This window comes from Amyelois transitella, chromosome 27 (genome assembly GCF_032362555.1).
Source record: "Amyelois transitella isolate CPQ chromosome 27, ilAmyTran1.1, whole genome shotgun sequence".
NCBI lineage: Eukaryota > Metazoa > Arthropoda > Insecta > Lepidoptera > Pyralidae > Amyelois > Amyelois transitella.
The window spans coordinates 1,732,404-1,756,130 of NC_083530.1; the positions used below are offsets into that span (position 1 = coordinate 1,732,404).

General features: G+C 38.8%; 1 protein-coding gene across 1 annotated transcript in view; it reads right to left on the minus strand.

Moving 5' to 3' along the window:
• Window positions 1–1,062: 1,062 nt before the first annotated feature.
• LOC106142121 (tyrosine-protein kinase-like otk) overlaps window positions 1,063–23,727 on the minus strand; it is a 49,350-nt gene continuing 26,685 nt past the window's right edge. The window contains exons 3-18 of the mRNA XM_060952005.1: window positions 23,090–23,158; window positions 22,129–22,244; window positions 21,060–21,210; window positions 19,473–19,616; window positions 18,283–18,325; window positions 17,589–17,719; window positions 16,135–16,278; window positions 15,687–15,818; window positions 14,210–14,317; window positions 13,255–13,391; window positions 12,350–12,478; window positions 11,763–11,959; window positions 11,169–11,280; window positions 9,999–10,094; window positions 9,292–9,417; window positions 1,063–2,252 (exon numbers count right to left, since the gene is read on the minus strand). Coding sequence (XP_060807988.1) covers window positions 2,097–2,252; window positions 9,292–9,417; window positions 9,999–10,094; window positions 11,169–11,280; window positions 11,763–11,959; window positions 12,350–12,478; window positions 13,255–13,391; window positions 14,210–14,317; window positions 15,687–15,818; window positions 16,135–16,278; window positions 17,589–17,719; window positions 18,283–18,325; window positions 19,473–19,616; window positions 21,060–21,210; window positions 22,129–22,244; window positions 23,090–23,158 — 1,991 coding nt within the window. The 3' untranslated portion in view covers window positions 1,063–2,096. The remainder of the gene's footprint in view (window positions 2,253–9,291; window positions 9,418–9,998; window positions 10,095–11,168; window positions 11,281–11,762; window positions 11,960–12,349; window positions 12,479–13,254; window positions 13,392–14,209; window positions 14,318–15,686; window positions 15,819–16,134; window positions 16,279–17,588; window positions 17,720–18,282; window positions 18,326–19,472; window positions 19,617–21,059; window positions 21,211–22,128; window positions 22,245–23,089; window positions 23,159–23,727) is intronic.

Genomic DNA, 23,727 nt, shown 5'->3' on the forward strand with positions numbered 1-23,727 from the left:
TCATTTAGCTTCCTTCTCTTGTCAATATTTATATTTTCACTAAGCTATTATTACATACTAAAAGAGCAAATACTTTTATCATTCATTCATACATACATATAATCACGTCTATATCCCTTGCGGGGTAGACAGAGCCAGCAGTACCGATAGGCCACGTTCAGGCTTAATGATAATTGAGATTCAAATAGTGACTAGGGTTATAGCCCATCGCATAAAATAATCTCAAGGTTATAAGCCTATCCCTTAGTCACCTCTTACAACGATGATCAAGTTATAATAATAAAAAAATAGCAAGCCTTACTTTTTTCATATTATGTCTACCATTTTATCACCACTCTGGAGAGGAGCCCGGGGTGAGCCTTTGACCATGGACCCGGGATTGGGTGAGTCACGAAGAGACGAGATCATGGCTGGACGTCACGAATGGACTGAAAACTTCGTCAAGCCAAGTTGAGAGACAAAAGTGAAAAGGCGGACCTCGGGGCCCGAAACAAGAATGTGGGACCTCAAACAGAAACAATGTGGAAGTTGCAACCTGGACCACGAAGAGATGAGAGCGAGAGAGCGGTTGTGGCGACATCACTACGCCACTCGTCAACAATATCAAATCACACAACAACTGTCAATCATCGCGAAGAAATTGACGCGCTCAACCAATAGCAGAGAAGAAACTAAATCGCGATTTCGGAGATTTCACGGATTGGAGCTATATATACAACCTCCGACTCAACACCGTCTGTCGCGCGGTTCCCCAGGCACAACACCTAGCCTGGCGGAAGATCTTCCCTTTGGTGGCGGTCGAGCCGAATCATCGCTCCCGCTACAAGGTTTTCACACGAAGCGACTCCCGTCTGACCTCCGCAACCTTTGCAGGGGAACCTAACCCGTATTGGATCGATCACGGTCACACATCCAGTTGCCTGAATGTGCAGGTTTCCTCACGACGTTTTCTCGGAAGGTTACTAAGGTCAGACGGGAGTCGCTTCGTGTGAACACCTGACTCACCCAATCCAGGGTCCATGGTCAAAGGCGCACCCCGGGCTCCTCTCCAGAGTGGTGGGGATGCGACCGGGACTGAAGCCAGGAGGAAGAAGTAACAATTGATGATGAAAACTTCCTGTTACTCTTCCTCATATTACCTACGTAATGAGTACCCTTTTTAACTGTGATATAACTACATAGTATAAAACAAAGTCGCTATTTTAGTCTGTTTGTCTGTATGCTTAAATCTTTAAAATTACGCAACGGATTTTGATGCGTTTTTTTGTAACAGGTAGAGTGATTCAAGAGGAAGGTTTTTATGTATAATTTTTTCCGAATTTTGCACCCGTGCGAAGCCGGGGCGGGTCGCTAGTTTATACATAATTAAAGCTTCATAAAGTTTCAATTTCTCATACAAAAGACTAAATCTGTCGCATTTCCCTATATTACGCTTGACCCGACACGCTCTTGACCAGTTTAACTAATTACTATTGAAATTAATTGAACAACTATCTAAATACAATAGATGCACACGGCTTCTTTCACACATCAGCTTATCACAAACAACACAGCAATATCAATAATAATTAAAATGTTTATTTAGAAAATTGTTCAATTAATTAGACGACTTATTTTGTTGAAATTTAAGTAGAAACAAAACGTAGCTTTTATTCTGACACGAAATTGAAAAAAAAAAAACAAATTACACAGATTGAGTTGGCCTCGAAGTAAGTTCGAGATTTGTGTTACGAGATACTAACTCAACGATACTATATTTTATAATAAATACTTATATAGATAAACATCCAAGACCCAGGCCAATCAAAGTAAGTTCGTTTCTCATCATGCCCTGCCCGGGATTTGAACACGTGACCTCCGGTGTCGCAGACAAGCTTATTACCGCTACAATTATAATTATACAAATAAATTTAAGTAAATCTAATACCAAGGGTCATCAATCCATTGGTTTTTGATATTTTAGAAGTCAAAATCGTTACTGGCTTTGTGACCTTTTAAAAATGTCAACTACTATTTTAAACTAACACAATTATTAAATACATCGGTTTCTCAACAAAATTTCTCATTTTTTAATCTTATACACATACATTACACTTTCAATCCAAAGCATTCTCCACATTCAGAGCGTCACCGCTGTCGTTACTGTCTGTGACCTCGTTGGCGGCCGTGACCTCTTTGACCACGGTGACCATGGTCTCGCAAATCTCCTTGAATTGGGGACGGTCGGCTGGCGATTTGCTCCAACAGCGTTTCTGTTGTGGGGGGGTGAAAAAAAATATGTTGTTAGCATAAATAAAGGGTATAAGTTTATATCCCATGGTATTCTTCCTTTAGGGCGATGGTATGATAAAATTAGTATGTACATACATACATACATATGGTCACGTCTATATCCCTTGCGGGGTAGACAGAGCCAATAGTCTTGAAAAGACTGAATGGCCACGTTCAGCTATTTGGCTTAATGATAGAATTGAGATTCAAATTGTGACAGATTGCTAGCCCATCGCCTAAAAAAGAATCCCAAGTTTGTAAACATATTCCTTAGTCGCCTTTTACGACATCCATGGGAAAGAGATGGAGTGGACCCATTCTTTTTTTCTATTGGTGCCGGGAACCACACGGCATTTCATATTTAATTTATTGTTATTTAACTATTTATTTATAAAATCACGTCTATATCCCTTGCGGGACAGACAGAGCCAACAGTCTTGAAAAATAAACTGATAGGCCACGTTCAGCTTTTAAGACTTAATGATAGAATTGAGCTTCAAAGAGTGACAGGTCACAAGCCCATCGCCCAACAGAAGAATCGCACGTTTATAAGCCTATCCCTTATCGCCTTTAACGACATCCATGAGAACGAGATTGAGTGGTCCAATTCTTTTTTTTATTGGTGCTGGGAACCACACGGCACTAATAAACGCTGGTATTTGGTAGCTGGTAAACAATAGTGTACATCAAAATCAATGTTATACATACATAAAATCACGCCTCTTTCCCAGAGGGGTAGGCAGAGACTACCTCTTTCAAATATTATTAACCTTTTTATCAATGTTGTTTTATAATAAAAAATAAATTATACACTTTGGAAACGGTAATAGTTATAATTAGATTTGATGAGTAGTTATAATAAGATTTAAGTGATGTGACGTCAATAAGTGATACCTTGTGTCCAATTTTGATAATAAATCTATTCTATTCTATACACTTTATAATGTATGAAGAATGTGGATGAAGCGAAGGAAATATGCAGAGATCGTGGCAAGTGGAAAGAGGTAGTCTCTGCCTACCCCTCCGGGAAAGGGGCGTGATTTTATGTATGTATGTATTCTATTTGCAGCGTGGTGTTATACAATGTGTAACGGAAAGGGGGTTATCATATTGAGTACACCAAACGAGTTACCGGTAACAAACAGCCTGGTGCCACGCAAAACCCTAAAAGTAAATTTTTTATTTTGAAATTTTTATTTTTTACAGCCGATTTTATTTTATTTTATGTTATTTTATTAAAACTTGCACAACACTACAGCAGTAAACAGCTGTGAGGTCAATAGCATCTTAACGATCACACCCATTGGCCCACTGGCCTAATGTCGACGCCACCCGTCTGTACTCCTGGTACTTTAAAATAGTATTTTAGAGCCAGGGTTCCGGATATCTTTTTTTTTTTGTTTTTCTTAACTAAGTGTTCCTGCTTTTTTCTTTACTTTTTACTATTTAGCTGACGAGTCCCACCTGCGAAACTTGATTTTTTACTTTATCTCATTAAAATTACAACTTTACACTGAAGGCTGTTTGAATATCAGTGTTTCATATGACTCTTCAATCTCATGGCAAAAAAGAAAACTGACTAACAGTTTCTCATCAATTATTTTAGCAGATTAATTGTAGCAACTAAAATACCGGACTGGCGTTTTTACAGTAATAAAGTAAAAGTAAAACAACGAACTAAGCGTACTGAATAATATCAATGTAGTAGTTACCAGAGAACGTGTTTGTAACATTATGAAAAACTTAAATATGAAAGAAATATTTTTTAAAGAAATAATAATTAAAAAGAGAAATAATCAAACTATTATTGAATCACAAAATCCGAGCAAACTATTGTTGTTGGTTTTAACTAAAATTTTCCAAATGAACCCTGAAATAGGCGTGACTTTTCTTTGCAAGGAGCAAAGAGCAAGGTCGATTAATAATGTATTAAAATGGTTCCGGATATTTTAAGAAATTTTCTATTACGAACGAAATTCTTTTTCATATTTTAAGAAGCCGATTAACGAATATCGTCATAAATTAATAAAACTATTACTAATGATCTAGTACTTAAATGACGTTTACATAGGTTGTTAAAAGTCCGGGAAGAAAGAAATGTTCGTGAAGGGAAACATGTTTTCTTTTAAGTCTCTGATCCTTGCGGACGTCAGACGGCAGTCTCTCTGCGTCATCTGCATCAACAACACTGCTCTTTTTTGCATCATGGGTAAAAACATCTCCGAATAAAATAAAGGAATTAATCATTTAGCTACCAGGATTTCATGGATACGCAAGAGGTTTAATTTATCTACTTAAAAATAAATGAAAACGGGCCCCTAATTTACCAAAACGAGAAGGCAAGACTAGATAGAGTACTTGTCTCTCGTTCTTAAATTCGACTAATTCAAGGTCAATATTCAAATTTGAGAGTGTGTGTGTGCGCAGTCAATGGGTTCACTGTCTAGTACACTAAGCGCCGCCCAATGGCGCTACGCCGCGAGACAGGTGATGTACACGTATCCTTTCTTCCGCTTTAGGGTAAGTGAGGGTAAAATGATGATCCCACCTGATTATTTACGTTTGTGATTAGTAAACTTTTACTTTGTTTAATTTTATCGCCACATTCATAAAAAAGTTGTCAACATTTAGTCAACCTAGGAAACACGTTTTGTACATGCCACTTTTTCCTATTGGTAAGAGTGGTAGTAAGTATGGTAAAATTTTGAAATCAAATAATACTGTTTTTAACCCGTTTATTATGGTAAAATTAATAAGATATTGAATCAAAGGGACAAAACATATTTGTACTAAAATAATTTTATTTCACCTTTGTTTACAAAAATAGCCGGTTAACGTGACCGTGGTCGACTTTGCCCGTGTCTCCCCTGTACTAGGATGCCAGAATCGGGAAGCGGAAATGTACAATTATTTGAGAAGTCAATCAGTCGTTCGCTATCCGTTTGCGTGACAACCAGTGCTGCCATTTTAACGCTTTGGGCGCTAGATCTAGCGCTTTTTTATGTGTTTGGTGCGCTTTACAGAATTATGGCACCTAGCGGATAATCTGGTGTTTTTTTTAATTTACATCATGACATATTAAAAAACTCTATGGCTCTATCAGCATCAGTTATTTTAAAGCCTAATAGAGTGTTTTTTTGTTTGTTTGCTTTATTTCATTCAAGAAAAATTGTTCTTTTAGCGCGATATCTAGCGCTTTTTTAAAGCACAATTTCCAAGAAATCGAGCGCTTTTTTACATCATTCAGCGCTCAATCGGATTTTTGGTCTGGCAGCACTGGTGACAACATTGTTTGTGTTTTGACTTTTTCGTACACGTGTTCTCTTTCGTGATTTCTTTGAGTAATTCAGAATATTATTACGACTACAATGAACATTATTGGTCGCATACCTAGCTACCAATCCACATGTTTTTACGGAGTCATCTTTCCAGTACCAGTGGCGGATAAATGTGTTGGCTGGATGCTGGAATAGTCGGAGATGTTGTCGTTGAACCATATTTTTTGCCTAACAGCCTAAATTTCCTAGAAAATTACTTAAATGAGGAACAGTAATGCCAGTGAGAAGTTACGTGGATATCGTGATGGAAAACAACCTAATATTCCAACATGGTGGCGCTCCAGCTCACTTCGCTCGTGATGAGCGCAGCCACCTCAATGCCCGGTTCCCGGAATGGATTGGACGAGGAGGACGTATCGCATTGCCTCCGCGGTCTCCAGAACTCACACCACTTGACTTTTTTTCTGGGGATACATTAAAAATAAAGTGTATGCGTCGGATTCCCCTTCGAGCGAAGAAATGGTTGCCCGCATCAAACCGCATGCGATACTGTAACGCCAGGAATGCTTCGCAATGTCTGGGTTTCCATTTACCGGAGAGCTGACTTGTGCATCCAAGAAGGAGGTAGACGTTTTGAACCCTTTCTTTGAAAGGTATGTAGGTTTTCAATCTTTCTTTGACTTAGTTACCAATTTATTTTGTAATGTAGGTAATTATTTATTAGCTTGCATGAAGAGTTATGAATGTGGATGAAGCGAAGGAAGTATGCAGAGATCGTGGAAAGATGTAGTCTCTGTCTATCCCTCCGGGAAAAAGTCGTGGTTTTATGTATGTAGGTAATTATTATTTCTTTTGCATTTCATGCGAATATTTTCAAATCGATTGAATGTCTTAAACGACGTACCTCTGTCAAAGCAAAATGATTCTTATTGATTAAGTAAACGAGTCTTATTTGTTTGTTTTAGAATCTTCGTCAAACGTTCGCCGCCTTGCCGCGATCTCTTTGACGGCGCCGACAAAGCGGCTACCTACGACTTAGGTCGCCGACGGTACCAGGAGAAAATGACGAGTGAGGAGTTAGTGTTTTAGTGTACATCGATAGTGTCTTAGTGTGTGTGTTGTTTTGAATTGGGGATGTTGACCCAATAGTGATTTGCCACGTTTGTTTACATTTAAATAAATACATTTTATTGCGAAATTTTATTGACATGCATTTATGAACATGGTGATAAGGACCAGCAGTAGCAGTAGGAAGAATCTATTTAAGGTATAGTATCCACCCACTTTTTATGATAACCCCCTTTCCGTTACACCTTGTATAGCCTAAAGACTTCCTCGATAAATGGTATATTCAACGCATTCATTCAAATTAAAAAGAATTTTTCGCTTCGAACCAGTAGTTCCTGAGATTAGCGCGTTCAAACAAACAAACAAACTCTTCAGCTTTATAATATTAGTATAAATTTTGACGGGTTCTCTGCCTTTTCGGCGAAAATCGTTTGGCAGATCATCACTTGCCAATCAACGTTTCGCAGAATTTTATTTCGCGGAATAATCATTTGCCAACTATATCACTTAATTTTGTTTCATTTCCCAACTTAACTATTGCCAACTGTACGTTTGGTCTGGCTTTTATAATGACACTTTTCACAAGGCCAACTTTCAAGTAGCGAACGTTTCAGTTAAGGCCTACGCAGACCGGGACGGAATGGCAAGGGATTTTAATTTTTACTAATGGACATTCAACCGTACTGTTACAGAAATACGACATAAATTGCTATGCTTTAAAATGATGCCGTGGCATTGAAAGGGATTTAATCGAAAAGACACGCCACAGGCTCCCGTGGCGGGATGCCGCGGCATACTGCGGTAGGCAACGGCATGACACGGACTCCGGCGCTCGTCACAGGCTCCCGTGGCGGGATGCCGCGGCATACTGCGGTAGGCAACGGCATGACACGGACTCCAGCGCTCGTAGTAATATACTGCGGGGTGCGGCGGTGGGGGTAGAGAAGCGGGGAATGCACACCATTGACCATCCATTTGCGCCCGCGTCTTTGACGACTGTGTACCTACGTGTTTTTTTCGGAGACCAGTTTTTTACGTTTTTTATTCCAACATGGAGGAAAAATTAATAACATTAGTTCAAGCCTATGATTATTTATATAATATGTCATCAAAACATTATATGAACACTCAAATGAAGAACAATGCGTGGAGAATAATTGGGACAGAAATGAATAAAACAGGTAAATATTTTTGCAATATAATTATATTTTAATACTTCACACGGTATTAATGTCTATTTACAATATCGTTTTGCCATGGAATCGAGCCCTCATCAGAGTTAAAGTAATCTTTAAACATCTCCCGTACTGTCGTACCATCTAATGCATTGTTCATATTATTATCGTTTTCTAAATTAATGCTTACACTTGCTATACTTTGACTTTCTGTGCTTGTACCACCTATGATGAAATTGTGTAAGCAAGTACATGCTAAAATGATATTATCAATATATTCATTTAATTTTATGTATTGTTTACCAAATAATATATTATTGTTTTTTTTTTCCATAATTATTTTTCTACTGTAGCTAATATTCAAGTGCCCTGTGTAGTGAAACAAAAGCGATTCGGTTCTGGCACTTCGCCGGCCGCTGCCGCGGCACGCTCGCTTCGCTCGCTCGGCTCGTGCGTTGATGGTCGCAGTTCTAACCTAACCTAACCGATTTCTTTCGATTTCACCTCAACTACGTTAATAAAGGAAACCGTTGCCAACGAGGGGGAAATAGAAAATATATTAACAGGTGCCCCACCAGAACCTAAGAAAAAAAAATACTTAGACAAAGACGAAAGAATCAACAGAATTCTTGAACACAAATCTTCATATTCACATGAAAATTATTAATGTGCATTGCTGCTAATTTAAAGTGTTAATTTTTTTTTTTGTAATTCTTTAATAAAAATTGCATGTCGAAATTAGTTTATTTTATATCATAATATAAATGTACGAAAAAGGTACTGTTATACAGACGAAACGTTATTCGTCTAAAAGTTGTCTGGCCTAGTGAAGGATTTGATAAATGATAAGTGCCCGAAACGTGTTCTGTCATTATAATAATGAGCTTAACAATAATTCTACCAAATGAAACGTTATCATACAAAAATTTGACAATCGTTAGTTGTCAAAGTGAAAATCAGGCGAACCGTTGGTTGGCAAGTGATAATCCGCTAAACAATTTTCGGCGAGAAGGCAGGATACCATTTTGACGGCCTCTTTGGCGCAGCGGTAGTACGCTTGTCTGTGACACCGGAGTTCCCGGGTTCGAATCCCGGCCAGGGCATGATGAGAAACGAACTTTTTCTGATTGGCCTGGGTCTTGAATGATTACCTATATAAGTATTTATTATAAAATATAGTATCGTTGAGTTAGTATCTCGTAACACAAGTGTCGAACTTACTTCGAGGCTAACTCAATCTGTGTAATTTGTCCCGTATATATTTAATTACTAGAGGCCGCCCGCGACTTCGTCCGCATGGAAACCCTATCAATCCCGCGGGAACTCTGGGATAAAAAGTAGCCTATGTGTTATTCTGGGTCTTCAGCTACCTACATACCAAATTTCATGGTAATCGGTTGAGTAGTTTTTGCGTGAAAGAGTAACAAACATCCATACAAACTTTCGCCTTTATAATAGTAGTAGGATTTAATTTAATTTAAATTAAATTATACACTCACAAGTAAAGCAGCCAACGACTCCGGCACAGTCGCCGGCACGGTCCATTCCAGATTCCCGTTCTTGAGTCGCTCCAACACAGAATTGTCGTTCAATTTTGTGAATGGCAGTTCTGCTTTTGTGTAGATCTGTAATTAAGAAAAAAAATATATACTCATTAAATGGCTATATACTCGTACATTGTTGACTTTTTTTTCGAGTTGGCTCTAAATAGTTCATATTTCTTCTTTTGACCAAAAAAATAAACTATATACATATAGATACATACATACATAGAATCACGTCTGAAAGTGGCCTATCAGTCTTTTCAAGGCTGTTGGCTCTGTCTACCCCGCAAGGAATATAGACGTGATTATATGTATGTATGTAGTCTACCCCGCAAGGGATATAGACGTGATTATATGTATGTATGCATGTAATCACGTCTATATCCCTTACGTGGCAGACAGAGCCAACAGTCTTGAAAAGACTGATAGGACGTTCATCTGTTCGGGTTAATGATAGAATTGACATTCAAATAATGACAGGTTGCTAGCCCATCGCCTAAACGAAGAGTCCCAATCCCAAATTTATAAGCCTATCCCTTAGTCGCCTTTTACAACATACATGGCAAACAGATGGAGTGATCCTTATTCTTTTTTTGTATTGGTGCCGGGAACCACATAATAATATAAGAACGCCTAAACAAACAAATTATACAACTAATTACCTCCCATACTGTAGCTGCGAACATATAAACATCAGATTTTGTAGAATAATCTCCTTCTAAAACTGCTTCGGACGGTAACCAACGTAGCGGTATCACCTGTTAACATTTAACTGGTTTATGAGTATGTCTAACGATCTATATTTATAAATCTTCTTATGTATAAAAATTAATCGCTAAATGTGTTGGTAAGCGCATAACTCAAGAACGCCTGGACCAATTTGGCCAATTCAAGGCTCAAGGATGGTTTTTACGGCGAAAAAATACCAAATAATTGCCTGAAAACCTTAAAAACAGTCCTTTTCTTTATCCCATACAAACGTTTTCTAACTAATACGTACAGTCAATTTGAGCTTTATTGCTAATGTATAAAGTTCACTGTTGTCTAAGCAATGTAGGTCTAATAGATAGGAACAAAAAACTGTCATATTACAAATCTTTTTGACAGAACGAAGTCTGTCAGGTCCGCTAGTATTATATAAATATGATACTAATATGATAAAGCTGAAGAGTTTGTTTGAAAGCGCTAATCTCAGGAACTACTGGTTCGAGTTGAGAATGCTTTAGGCTATCACGCTGCAACTACAAAGCAAAGAAATAATGGAATATGTGAAAAAAAGGGGAAAATTATTCATCCTTGAGGGTTTCAATGATGCCCAAAATAACTGTTTGTTTTCACATTTTCCATTATTTCTTCGCTCCTAATAGTTGCAGCGTGATGTCATATAGCCTAAAGCCTTCCTCGATAAATGGTTTATTCAACACAAAAATAAATTTTTAATTCGAACCAGTAGTTCTTGAGATTAGCGCGTTCAAACAAACAAACTCTTCAGCTTTATAATATTAGTATAGAAGTATAGATTATTATACAAACATACTACATTATACATAAACATGTCTAACGCCGCCAGCGACTCCGTCCGCGTGGAATCAATCCCGCGGGAACACCGGGATAAAAAGTAGCCTATATGTTATTCCGGGTCTTCAGCTACTCACATACCAAATTTCCTCGTAATCGGTTCAGTAGTTTTTGCGTGAAAGAGTAACAAACATCCGTACTGACATCCTGACATACAAACTTTCGCATTTAATAATATAAGTAGGATTACTTTTCCAAAAAGAGTTGAACCGTAATAAATGTATATACATATACATATATATATATGTACATACCTGATCATGATGTTTATAATATTCGTGCGAATTGGGCCCCCTAGTGAGCGCGGGGAATGACAGTTTGAGCTGAAGCGATGATGTGATGAGGCAATTGCGGGCTGCAATGTCCCTGTCACAAAAAAAATTAAACAATAATAAACTCTATTCTCTCAGTGCCGTGTGAAAAATATACGTATAAAATATACGAGATACTAACTCAACGATAAAATATATTATCGTTGAGTTAGTATCTCGTAACACAGGTCTCGAACTTACTTCGAGGCTAACTCAATCAGTGTAATTTGTCCCGTATATACTTCAATACTTCAAAAAAGATCTCCTTATCTTTTTCTTAAATGTCGCTTTAAGTGTGTTAGTACGTCCATATCATCCATATACCTACCTATGAGTCCCCCTCTTGCTGGCTATTTTCCCCCCCGCAGCCGCTAACTGCGCGGCTATAGCGGCCGCGTGTCTTTCTACTCTCAATACCGCCGTCTATCGGACAGTGGCCGAACTTTTTAGTAACATTATAACTTCCTCAGTTATCACGACTTAAACCTAGATGTCGCTTCTCATGAGTTAGTACGTCCATATCATCCATATACCTACCTATGAGTCCCCCTCTTGCTGGCTATTTTCCCCCCCGCGGCCGCTAACTGAGCGGCTATAGCGACCGCGTGACCTTCAGATAACGGCACGCTATGCGCCGGCCGCGGGTAGGCGGGGTGGGCAGGACCCGCTATAGACAAATAGCGGGCGTGTTCTTCTTGGGTCCGAGTCGAGATCAAAAAAGTTTTCAAGTCGCCCTGAGTGAGAAGAAAGTTAATGTTAATTACGTGCGACGATTTTATTGGTACATATGATGATTCTATTAGTATAGAAGTATAGATATAACAATAGCTATTCTATTCTAAGTTTGAATAGGTAGTTGTGAAGTTGACGTTGTTGAAGAAAATGCTGCAGTGCAGTTTGTTACCAGTTTGTTACGTCAACCAATATTGTGAACCCAAAAGATTTGACAATTATTAAGCGTGTTAGCAAATTATTAATATGAAGTATCCTATAGATAATAATTAATAAAAATTTTGAATATGAATTTTGAATCTTGTCTTCAGTCTTTTTAAGACTGCTGGCTCTGTCTACCCCGCAAGGGATATAGACGTGACCATATATATATATGTATGTATGAATCTCACCCAATCAGTATGCTCCAGCAGCATATGATGCGGATCCATCTCGTTGCACAGACCGATGAGTCGGACGACATTGTCGTGTCGTACACGACTCAACATGTCCAGTTGGCGGCGGAACTCGGCCAGTTGGTTCTGGAGAATAGAAGCATACAATAGAACAATAGAATAGAATAGATTTATTTTCAAAATTGTATTTGACAAGAAGAAGACACTAATGAAGACCTAGACGAAAATATCTTGATCAAATCAAGGACGTCCTGGTAAAGGTAAAGGGTCAGGTCGAGAGTACCCGAAACCGCCGAGCTTATACGAAGAGAGTTATGAATGTGGATGAAGCGAAGGAAGTATGCAGAGATCGTGGCAAGTGGAAAGAGGTAGTCTCTGCCTACCCCTCCGGGAAAGAGGCGTGATTTTATGTATGTATGTATGTTGGATACAACGTACCACTTATTGACGTCACATCACTTAAATCTAAAGCTTCCAAGCGCATGTGCAGAAGAAGCGGCGGAACAAACTACACAAAAAAACAAAAACAAATCACATTTTTGTAAAACAAAATTCCTCCTACACCTGGCTTCAGTCCCGGTTGCATCCTCGCCACTCTGGAGAGGAGCCCGGGGTACGCCTTTGACCGTGGACCCTGGATTGGGAGAGTCAGGTTTTTACACGAAGCGACTAACATCTGACCTAGGCAACCTTTGCAGGAGAACCTAACACATATTGGAATATGATAAAAAACTCTGCACCACACGACTATGCCTATTCCCTTATTCGCCCTTAACGACATCAAAGGGAAAGAGATGAAGTGGTCCTGCTTAATTCTGAGAACCACACGGCACATGGCCCTCCATTACTTCGGCTTTATCCCTAATGAATTTTGTCATTTTTAACACTTTGACCTCGCTTACCTCGTCTTTAGTGGTGAGAGTTTTGACCAGCACGTGTCTGACCTCAGGTTCTCCATCTGACAAGTCCTTGTTCTTTAGTTTTTTCACTTGCTGCATATCAATTTTGGCCAGCAGTACTTCGCCGAACTCGCCTCGACCTGATAATGAGGTAAAATCTTATAGGTACATACATACATATGATCACGTCTATATCCCTTGCGGGGTAGACAGAGCCAACAGTCTTGAAAAGACTGAATGGCCACGTTCAGCTATTTGGCTTAATGATAGAACCGAGATTCAAATAGTGACAGGTTGCTAGCCCATCGCCTAAAAGAGGAATCCTAAGTTTATAAACCTATCCCTTAGTCGCCTTTTACGACATCCATGGGAAAGAGATGGAGTGGTCCTATTCTTTTTTGTAATAGTGCCGGGAACCACACGGCACTGCCGGGAACCACACGGCACTTATAGGTAGGTGTTGTGAAAAGGTGGACTGTATGATTAGATTAAATAAAATTGGATATTATAATGAAAAAATTATAAAACTTGTGAACAGTCGAATTGGTACCTTTTATATATTTGACATTAGTGACAGACATAAAAAATAAAAGCAAACATTATACAAAAAAGGTTGTTACAAAAATAGTTCACAACTGTTGTGAACTATTTTTGTAGAGTATATAAAAAGGTATATAAAAATGTATGTGCCGTGTGGTTCCCGGTACCAATAAAAAAAAAAGAATAGGACCACTCCATCTCGTTCCCATGGATGTCGTAAAAGGCGACTAAGGGATAGGCTTATAAACTTGGGATTCTTCTTTTAGGCGATGGGCTATCAACCCGTCACTATTTGAATCTCAATTCTATCATTAAGCCAAACAGCTGAACGTGGCCTATCAGTCTTTTCAAGACTGTCGTCTCTGTCTACCCCGCAAGGGATATAGACGTGATTATATGTATGTATATATATACACACCTAACGTAATCTGTTCGGAGAGAAGACTCCGGGGCAGCGTCAGATGTTCGTATTGGCCGGACTTTTTCGACGCGCGAGACACCGCCGACACTTCCGAGTTCACCGCGTCTAGAATAGAATAGAATAGATTTATTTTCAAAATAGGATACAAGGTATCACTTATTGACGTCACATCACTTAAATCTAATTATAACTACTACCGCTTCCAAAGCGCATGTGTAGAAGAAGCGGCGGAACAAACTACACTGCAGCATTTTCATCGGACGTCAATGTACAAATATAGATCTCTTAAATCTAAATCATGGACGAATACACATTAAAAAACATAAAATAACTGACAAATATATAAATAAATAACATAAAATATTAACAAATCGAATGTTAGTGTGGCAATATATAAATATACGCCACAAGAAACAAAAATAAGAAAAAAGAATCACGCGACCGACGCTATCAGTCATAAACAGCCGAAAAACCTAAATCGCGCAAGCGAAGATTTCATGTATTGATTATATACAACCTCCGACACAACATCGTCGGAACTGAACTGAAATGAACATGCGTTTACGGGAAGTTAAAAGAAAAGTATCCTCGTGGTCTTAATTATAGTGAAACGGAAGTACTAATTAACTAAATATCATATTTTACTGTATTTAATTTTAAGATTTATAACTTTATTAAAACATTTATTGTAATATTAATGTGTTATGTAAAGATGTAAGTTACTGAAAGAGCAGGTCTGTCTGGCACAAGCATTATTTGCTTAAAAGGCAGTCCTCATCCATGTTTATAAACACATATACTGTTGAAGAAATAAACTTTTTATTTATTTATTTAACATAAAATATTAACAAATCGAATGATAGTTTTCATCATCATCTCATTTCTAGCGTTATGCCAAACAGCTGCACGTGGCCTATCAGCCTTTCAAGACTGCTGGCTCCGTCTACCCCGCAAGGGATACAGACGTGATCATATGAACATTAACAATTATGGTACAGAAACATCCCATCACTAGTGTTGTTTCTTGTTAATGTTCATTCTTTCTAAACAGTTTAAAATTTAAATCTATTAAACAAGAACGATAAAGTTTTAATATATTCGATTGTAATAATTCAAATGCTGTTTTGATTATTTAAAAAAGAAAAAAAAAGTGCCGTGTGGTTACCGGCACCAATACAAAATAGAATAGGACCACTCCATCTCTTTCCCATGGATGTCGTAAAAGGCGACTAAGGGATAGGCTTACAAACTTGGGATTCTTTTTTATGCGATGGGCTAGCAACCTGTCACTAGTTGAATCTCAATTCTATCATTAAGCCAAATAGCTGAACGTGGCCATTTAGTCTTTCAAGACTGTTGGCTCTGTCTACCCCGCAAGGGACCGGACCATAGACGTGACCATTATGTATGTATGTATATAAAAAAAATAACATTAAAAAAAAAAATAAAAAAAATTAGAAAATATCTCTCTTACCGCTATCTTTGTCCGGATGTAACAATCTCCCATTCTGCGCGGTCCCATTGCCGACTTTCTGTTTCTCATCATCACCAGCTTCCTCCACCAACTTCTCCCTGCCTTCAGCCATTTCCAGCTCCATTTTTTCGCCTGTGATAAAATAAAAATATACATACATAATATTAAAATTATATACGGAAATTATAGTATTTACAAGAAGAATCTAAAGTTTATAAGCCTATCCCTTACTCGCCTTTTACGACATATATGGGAAAGATATGGAGTTGATATGGAGTAAAGAATTCTCAAGTGCTGGAAACCACACGACGCAACTCACCCGACACGGTATTGATCTACATTTAGTCAAACAATTAGAATTGCATACATATCACAGTCACGTCTACATCCCTTGCGGGCAGACAGAGCCAACAGTCTAGTCGAAGAATGAGAATTCAAAGATTCATACCTCTCTGTCTTCTTCTCAGTCTTCTCCTTCTACAGTACAGCATGAGAGCAGCAACTAACAGCATGTAGGCAGCCGCCACAGATATGGACACCACCACCGCCTTGCTGCCTACCCCCACACTCTCAGACGGCGGCATGTAGCCTTCTGCAAGTAAAGAGAGAAAAGAGGAATTGTTAACATGATGTAAACATATAACATTTTGACGGCCTCTGTGGCGCAGCGGTAGTACGCTTGTCTGTGACACCGGAGGTCCCGGGTTCGAATCCCGGCCAGGGCGTGATGAGAAAAGAACTTTTTCAGATTGGCCTGGGTCTTGGATGTTTATAAGTATAAGTGTATATTATAAAATATAGTACCGTTGAGTTAGTATCTCGTAACACAAGTCTCGAAATTACTTCGAGGCTAACTCAATCTGTGTAATTTGTCCTGTATATATATTTATTTTAATAAACATTATCTGCTGCCTACCATCTCGGGAACGTGTGGGAAAATTCGACTTTGTTTTTCCGGAAGATCTTCACACATAATGTATTATACAGTGTTAGGTACGTTATAATTGTGGATTATCTAATGTAATTTGAAATAATTAACAGAATACATCGAGCTCTGCTCGGTCATCCAGGTACTATATTACATACATATGGTCACGTCTATATCCCTTGCGGGGTAGACAGAGTCAACAATCTTGCAAATACTGATAGGCCACGTTTAGCTGTTTGGCTTACTGATAGAATTGAGATTCCTATAAAGTGTTTATTATTTATGTCCTGAGAAACAAAAATATCGTGGATCACAATTTATAACGACACATTCATTATGTTTCCTCAATACTAGTCTGCTTCAACATCTTCATAGGACGTGAACGATGTGTTCCTAGAGGGAAAATTGATTTCACAAAATATTCGCATTGAAATCATTAGTATTACATTCATTCCCTTTTTTTTAATGTTAACAATGTGCATTCGTCCACGATTTAGAATTAAGAGATCTATATTACTAAATTGACGTCCGGTGAAAATGCTGCAGCCTAGTTTGTTCCGCCGCGTCTACACATGCGCTTTGGAAGCGGTATAGTTAGTTATAATTAGATGATGACGTCAATAAGTGGTACCTTGTGTCCAATTTTGAAAATAAATCTATTGTATCGTTTCAAAGTGCAAGTGCGATAGTGATATTGAAAGAAGAGAGTGAACGCGGGGAACATGGTGAATGGAGCTTTGCATGCCTTTATGAGCAGTCAGAAACTATCAAAATTCAAAAAAATTCAAAATTTTTTATTCATTATTATAGGATATTATTATATCGCTTAATAATTGTCGTATGGTTTAACAACTTGGTTGACGTCAAATAAATTACTTAACGCGGGGAACATGGCGAATGGAGCTTTGCATGCCTTTATGAGCAGTCAGAAACTATCCGTATGTATGTATGTATCGTATAGAACGGAGTGTCACCTTCGTGTACAGTGAGCTGCAGTTCGTTCCGGGCCAGGCCGGCCGCGCTGCCCGCCAGGCAGCCGTACCGGTCCGAGTCCGCGGCGGACGCGTTGCGTATCACCAGCGACCCGTTGTTCAGGATCACTATCCTGCAATGTCACATACATACATACATATTATGGTCACGTCTATATCCATTGCGGGGCGGACAGAGCCGACAGTCTTGAAAAACGATTACTATCCTGCAATGTCACATTATACATACATACATACATACGGTCACGTCTATATCCATTGCGGGGCGGACAGAGCCGACAGTCTTGAAAAACGATTACTATCCTGCAATGTGACATTATACATACATACATATGGTCACGTCTATATCCATTGCGGGGCGGACAGAGCCAACAGTCTTGAAAAGACTGAATGGCCACGTTCAGCTATTTGGCTTAATGATAGAATTGAGATTCAAATAGTGATAGGTTGCTAGCCCATTGTCAAAAAAATTACCCCAAGTTTGTAAGCCTATCCCTTAGTCGCCTTTTACGACATCCATGGGAAAGAGATGTTCTATTCTTTTTTGTATTGGTGCACAAAATACAAACGTATAGAATTTATAATATAATTTTTTTAATTAGTTTAAATAATTTGACACAGTTTTTTTAAAATAAATTAATTGATTTATAAATATCGCGAATTAAATTATAAATACCTGGCTGAGGACGAATTTGTACTGCTTTCAACTTCAACACCGGCTGAAAAAAAAAACAAAACAAAATATTACTACTTACTATTTTATAGAGAGATGGTAAAATGCTACTAAGGACATATATACTTGTATTCTTTTGTAGATGCCGCTAAATTCTTCCCTTTTTCTAGGTGGCGTTTAATTAATATCTTTTTGAAGTTGGCGCTAAATCCATCACTTTTTTTTTAAAATATGGCGCTAAATTCCCGCCTGCAATTTTTTTTTGTCTTTATGATCATAGTCTGCCTGAGGGGCATTAACTATTGTAGCGGGGCAGTTATAGGCGAGGGCATACCGCTTCTCCTGCGATGCTGCGGGTGACATAATATACTGATAATATACATACATACGGTCACGTCTATATCCCTAGCGGGGTAGACAGAGCCACCAGTCTTGATAAGACTGATAGGCCACGCTCAGCTGTTTGGCTTAATGATAGAATTGAGATTCAAATAGTGACAGGTTGCTAGCGCATCGCCTAAAAGAGGAATCCCAAGTTTATAAGCCTATCCCTTAGTCGCCTTTCACGACATCCGTGGGAAAGAGATGGAGTGGTCCTATTCTTTATTGTAATGGTGCCGGGAACCACACGGCACATAAATATATTTAAGTAATTTCTAGTTAAAAAAAAAGTTCACTAAGGTGTATGAAAAATAGATGTTAGCCGATTCTCAGACCTACTGAATATGCATGCAAAATTTGGTTAAAATCGGTAAAGCCGTTTCGGAGGAGTACGGAGACAAACATTGTGACACGAGAATTTTATATATAAGATTGTAAGATGTATTTATATATAAGATGTAGTGCCGTGTGGTTCCCGGCACCAATAAAAAAAAGAATAGGGACCACTCCATCTCGTTCCCATGGATGTCGTAAAAGGCGACTAAGGGATAGGCTTACAAGCTTCTTCTTTTAGGCGATGGGCTAGCAACCCGTCACTATTTGAATCTCAATTCTATCATTAAGCCAAACAGCTCAACGCGGCCTATCAGTCTCTTCAAGACTGTTGGCTCTGTCTACCCCGTTAGGGACAAAGACGTGACCATATGTATGTATGTAAGAGATGGAGTGGTCCTATTCTTTATTGTAATGGTGCCGGGAACCACACGGCACTGTATTATGTATGTATGTATGTATTAAAGTATAATACAGACGCGTGCGCGCGAGTTGCGTCCGGTTCCGGTCCCAGGCGGTGGTGGGGCGCGGCTCGCCCGCCGCCACGCAGTGCAGCGTCACAGTGGCGCCGGCCGTAGCGGAAACTTGCGCGTTGGGCGGCGGCTCTATGATGCGGGGGGACACTGTAATGTGACGGGTGATATGTTGGTCATGTATGTCTGTATGTATGTGTGTGCGTGCATACTAGTGTACGGTGTCACGTCTGTGTCCGTCACGACAGAGATATATCACTACATAGTATAAAACAAAGTCGCTATTTCAGTCTGTTTGTCTGTATGCTTCAATCTTTAAAATTACGCAACGGATTTTGATGCGGTTTTATGTAACAGGTAGAGTGATTCAAGAGGAAGGTTTTTTATGTATAATAACATTTATAATTTTGCACCCGTGCGAAGCCGGGGCGGGGCGGGTATATATCGCTAGTATATATATATATGTATATACTAGCGATATATAATATATACTAGCGACCCGCAGACGCGACGCGACAGAGATATATATATATCTCTGTCGTGACGGACATTTTTATTATTATTAAATCTCATATAAATCAATTAATCTGAACAATGTATTCTCTCGTCCAAATTTCTATTGTAAGTTTAAATAGTTGTGAAGTTGACGTTGTTGAAGTGCTTTTTGGTTACCGCTTCTTCTGCAATGACGCTTTGGAAGCGGCAGTAAAAATGCCATACAAAAAATTAAATAAAACACTCAATAAAAACATAATTGTACAAACATAGACGCAGAAAAAATGGCGGACGGAGTTTTACTATACGGCAAAATGAAGCACATATAAGCGCATAACTCAAGAACGCCTAGACCAATTTGGCCAATTCTTTTTTTTTTTTTATTCGTCGAAGCTCAAGGATGGTTTTTACGGCGAAAAAATACCAAATAATTGCCTGAAAAACCTTAAAAACAGTCCTTTTCTTTATCCCATACAAACGTTTTCTAACTAATACGTACAATCAATTTGAGCTTTATTGCTAATGTATAAAGTTCACTGTTGTCTAAGCAATGTAGGTCTAATAGATAGGAACAAAAAACTGTCATATTACAAATCTTTTTGACAGAACGAAGTCTGTCGGGTCCGCTAGTATTTTATAATAAATACTTATATAGATAAACATCCAAGACCCAGGCCAATCGGAGAATGTTCGGTTCTCATCATGCGCTGGCCGGGACTCGAACCCGGGACCCCCGGTGTCACAGACAAGCGCACTACCGCTGCGCCACAGAGGCCGTCGAAATGATGATGATGCGTCATATACATATATAATTTCCTGTCACTCATGTTAGTTGGGTTAAGGGTGGACAACCCTTATCACTGAGGGGTATGAAAAACAGATGTAGGCCGATTCTTAGACCTAATCAATATGCTCACAAAATTTCATGAGAATCGGTCAAGCCGTTACTCCTCGTACGGGAACGAACATTGTGACACGAGAATTTTGTATAAAAGATGAGTTCACAAATAATAAAACAGAGTTCCCAAAAGGGTACTTACTAAGTCGACTTCTGACGCTAATTTAACAGTTAACTAACTAACTAACTCACTAACTCACCAACTATATCCAGGCTGATTTCAGCCGTGATGGTGTGGTTGCCATCGACCGCTCGACACGTGTACTTTCCAGCGTGGTCACGAGACGCCGAGGTCACGAGCAGTGTGCCGTTGGACGAGGTCAGACCTTCTGGTAACGGGTCGTTTTCGTTCTGGAAATATATGAATAAATTGGAAATATATAAAAATATAGGTATAATAGTAGGTAGGTAGGTTATATACAAACATACAAACGATTGTAATTTCAGAACAAATTAAAATTTTACATTACACACGGCACATAATACCACCAATATAATCACGTTTTCATACCTTACGTGGTAGACAGAGCCAACGGTCTCGCGAATACTGAAAGGCCACGTTCAGCTGTATGGCTTCTTGATGGAATTTAGATTCAAATAGTGACATACATATGGTCACGTCTATATCCCTTGCGGGGTAGACAGAGCTAACAGTCTTGAAAAGACCGAATGGCCACGTTCAGCTACTTAGCTTAATGATAGAATTGAGATTCAAATAGAGACAGGTTGCTAACCCAACGCCTAAAAAATCCCAAGTTTGTAAGCCTATCCCTTAGTCGCCTTTTACGACATCCATGGGAAAGAGATATATGGAGTGGTCCTATTCTTTTTTTGTATTGGTGCCGGGAACCACAGGTTGCTAGCTAGATAGACGCGACTATATGTAGGTATGTATGTATGTATACCGTGTGGTTCCCGACACCATTACAAAAAAGAATAGGACCACTCCATCTCTTTCCCATGGATGTCGTAAAAGGCGACTAAGGGATAGGCTTATAAACTTGGGATTCCTCTTTTAGGCGACGGGCTAGCAACCTGTCACTTGACGAATCTCAATTCTATCATTACTGCCAAATAGCTGAACATGGCCTATCAGTCTTTTCAAGACTGTTGGCTCTGTCTAGCCCGCAAGGGATATAGACGTGACCGTATGTATGTATGTGTGTATGTATGTATGTATGTATACATGTATGTATGTATGTATGTATATGTATGTATGTATATGTATGTATGTATGTATGTATGTATGTATGTATCTATCTCACTCACCAAGTACCATTGCACCGCAGGCGCGTCACCGCCGGCGACTTTGCAATGTATCTTGCCAGTGCTGTTCAGTTCCATCTTCTTGCTGTAGGGCTCCGGTTCGAAGCGCAGCTTGCCATCTGTCGGCGAGGTGCGGAAGTTTTAGTTTCGCTACTGACGTATAGATGGCGTTACTAGGATGTTAGTTGTGTCTTTGAAGTAATGCATTTAATTTTATTAAACCATTTTAATAATAGTAAACAATTTTAAACAAGTGTTGTTATTGTATGTTTCACCTTTAAGGTGCAATATAGTGTTTTATCTACTTATATATCTATGTTTTTTTTCTCATTTACTCTCACTTAAAATTATTTCCCATACAACAAACATAATTTTTAAACAATTTTTTTTCTCTTTAAAAGAGGTTTTACAACAAACGTGATAATGGCACGGAAACCTTCGTGAGCAAGTCCGATTCGCACTTGGCCGGTATTTACTTTCATGTCAATACTTGTTTGTAGACAGACAGACAAGTTATATTACGCCGAATCATACTTCAGCGTGTCAGTTAAATATAATTTGTTATAAGTATTTATTTTTATGTGCAACTAGCTGTGCCCGCGACTTCATCCGCGTGAAATAGTTATTTTGGGCATCATTGAAACCCTCAAGGATGAATAATTTTCTCTGTTTTTTTTTTCACATTTCCATCATTTCTTCGATCCTAATAGTTGCAGCGTGATGTTATACAGCCTTAAGCCTTCCTCGATAAATGATCTATTTAACACAAAAAGAATTTTTCAATTCGAACCAGTAGTTTCTGAGATTAGCACGTTCAAACAAACAAAGAAACTCTTCAGCTTTATAATATTAGTATAGATAAACAGTTTAAAAACAAACAGAAATACCTTTATGAAACATAGAGAAAATGAACGAGCGTGAGAAATAACTTAATCCTATTAAAAAAATAAATAAATAAACTTACAGTTGGCAGCGCGATGTCGCCTTCCACCTTTGTGTGAACGCACTTTATGAGCCAAATGGTGTTCGACGGCTGAAACAAAAATAAAAACGTCAAATGATAATACATATGTATGGTCACGTCTATATCCCTTGCGGGGTACACAGAGCCAACAGTCTTGAAAAGACTGAATGGCCACGTTCAGTTGATTGGCTTCATGATAGAATTGAGATTCAAATAGTGACAGGTTGCTAGCCCATCGCCTAAAAAAGAATCCCAAATTTGTAAGCCTTTCCTTAGTCGCCTATTACGGCATCCATGGGAAAGAGATGGAGTGGTCCTATTCTTTTTTTATCATACATAAATCACGCCTCTTTCCCGAAGGGGTAGGCAGAGACTACCTCTTTCCACTTGCCACGATCCCTGCACGCTTCTTTCGCTTCATCCACATTCATAACTCTCTTCATGCAAGCTCGGTGGTTTCGGGTACTCTTGACCAGACCTTTCGCTAGAACGTCTCCGATTTGATCAAGGTACGTTCGTCACTTCACTTCTTCACTTCACTCCCGATCATTCATCGTTCACACATTCATCATTCAAGTATTCATCGTTCAAGTAGTTCATCGAAATCTACAGCTGTACAAGGTGGGCCGTATGCGTGT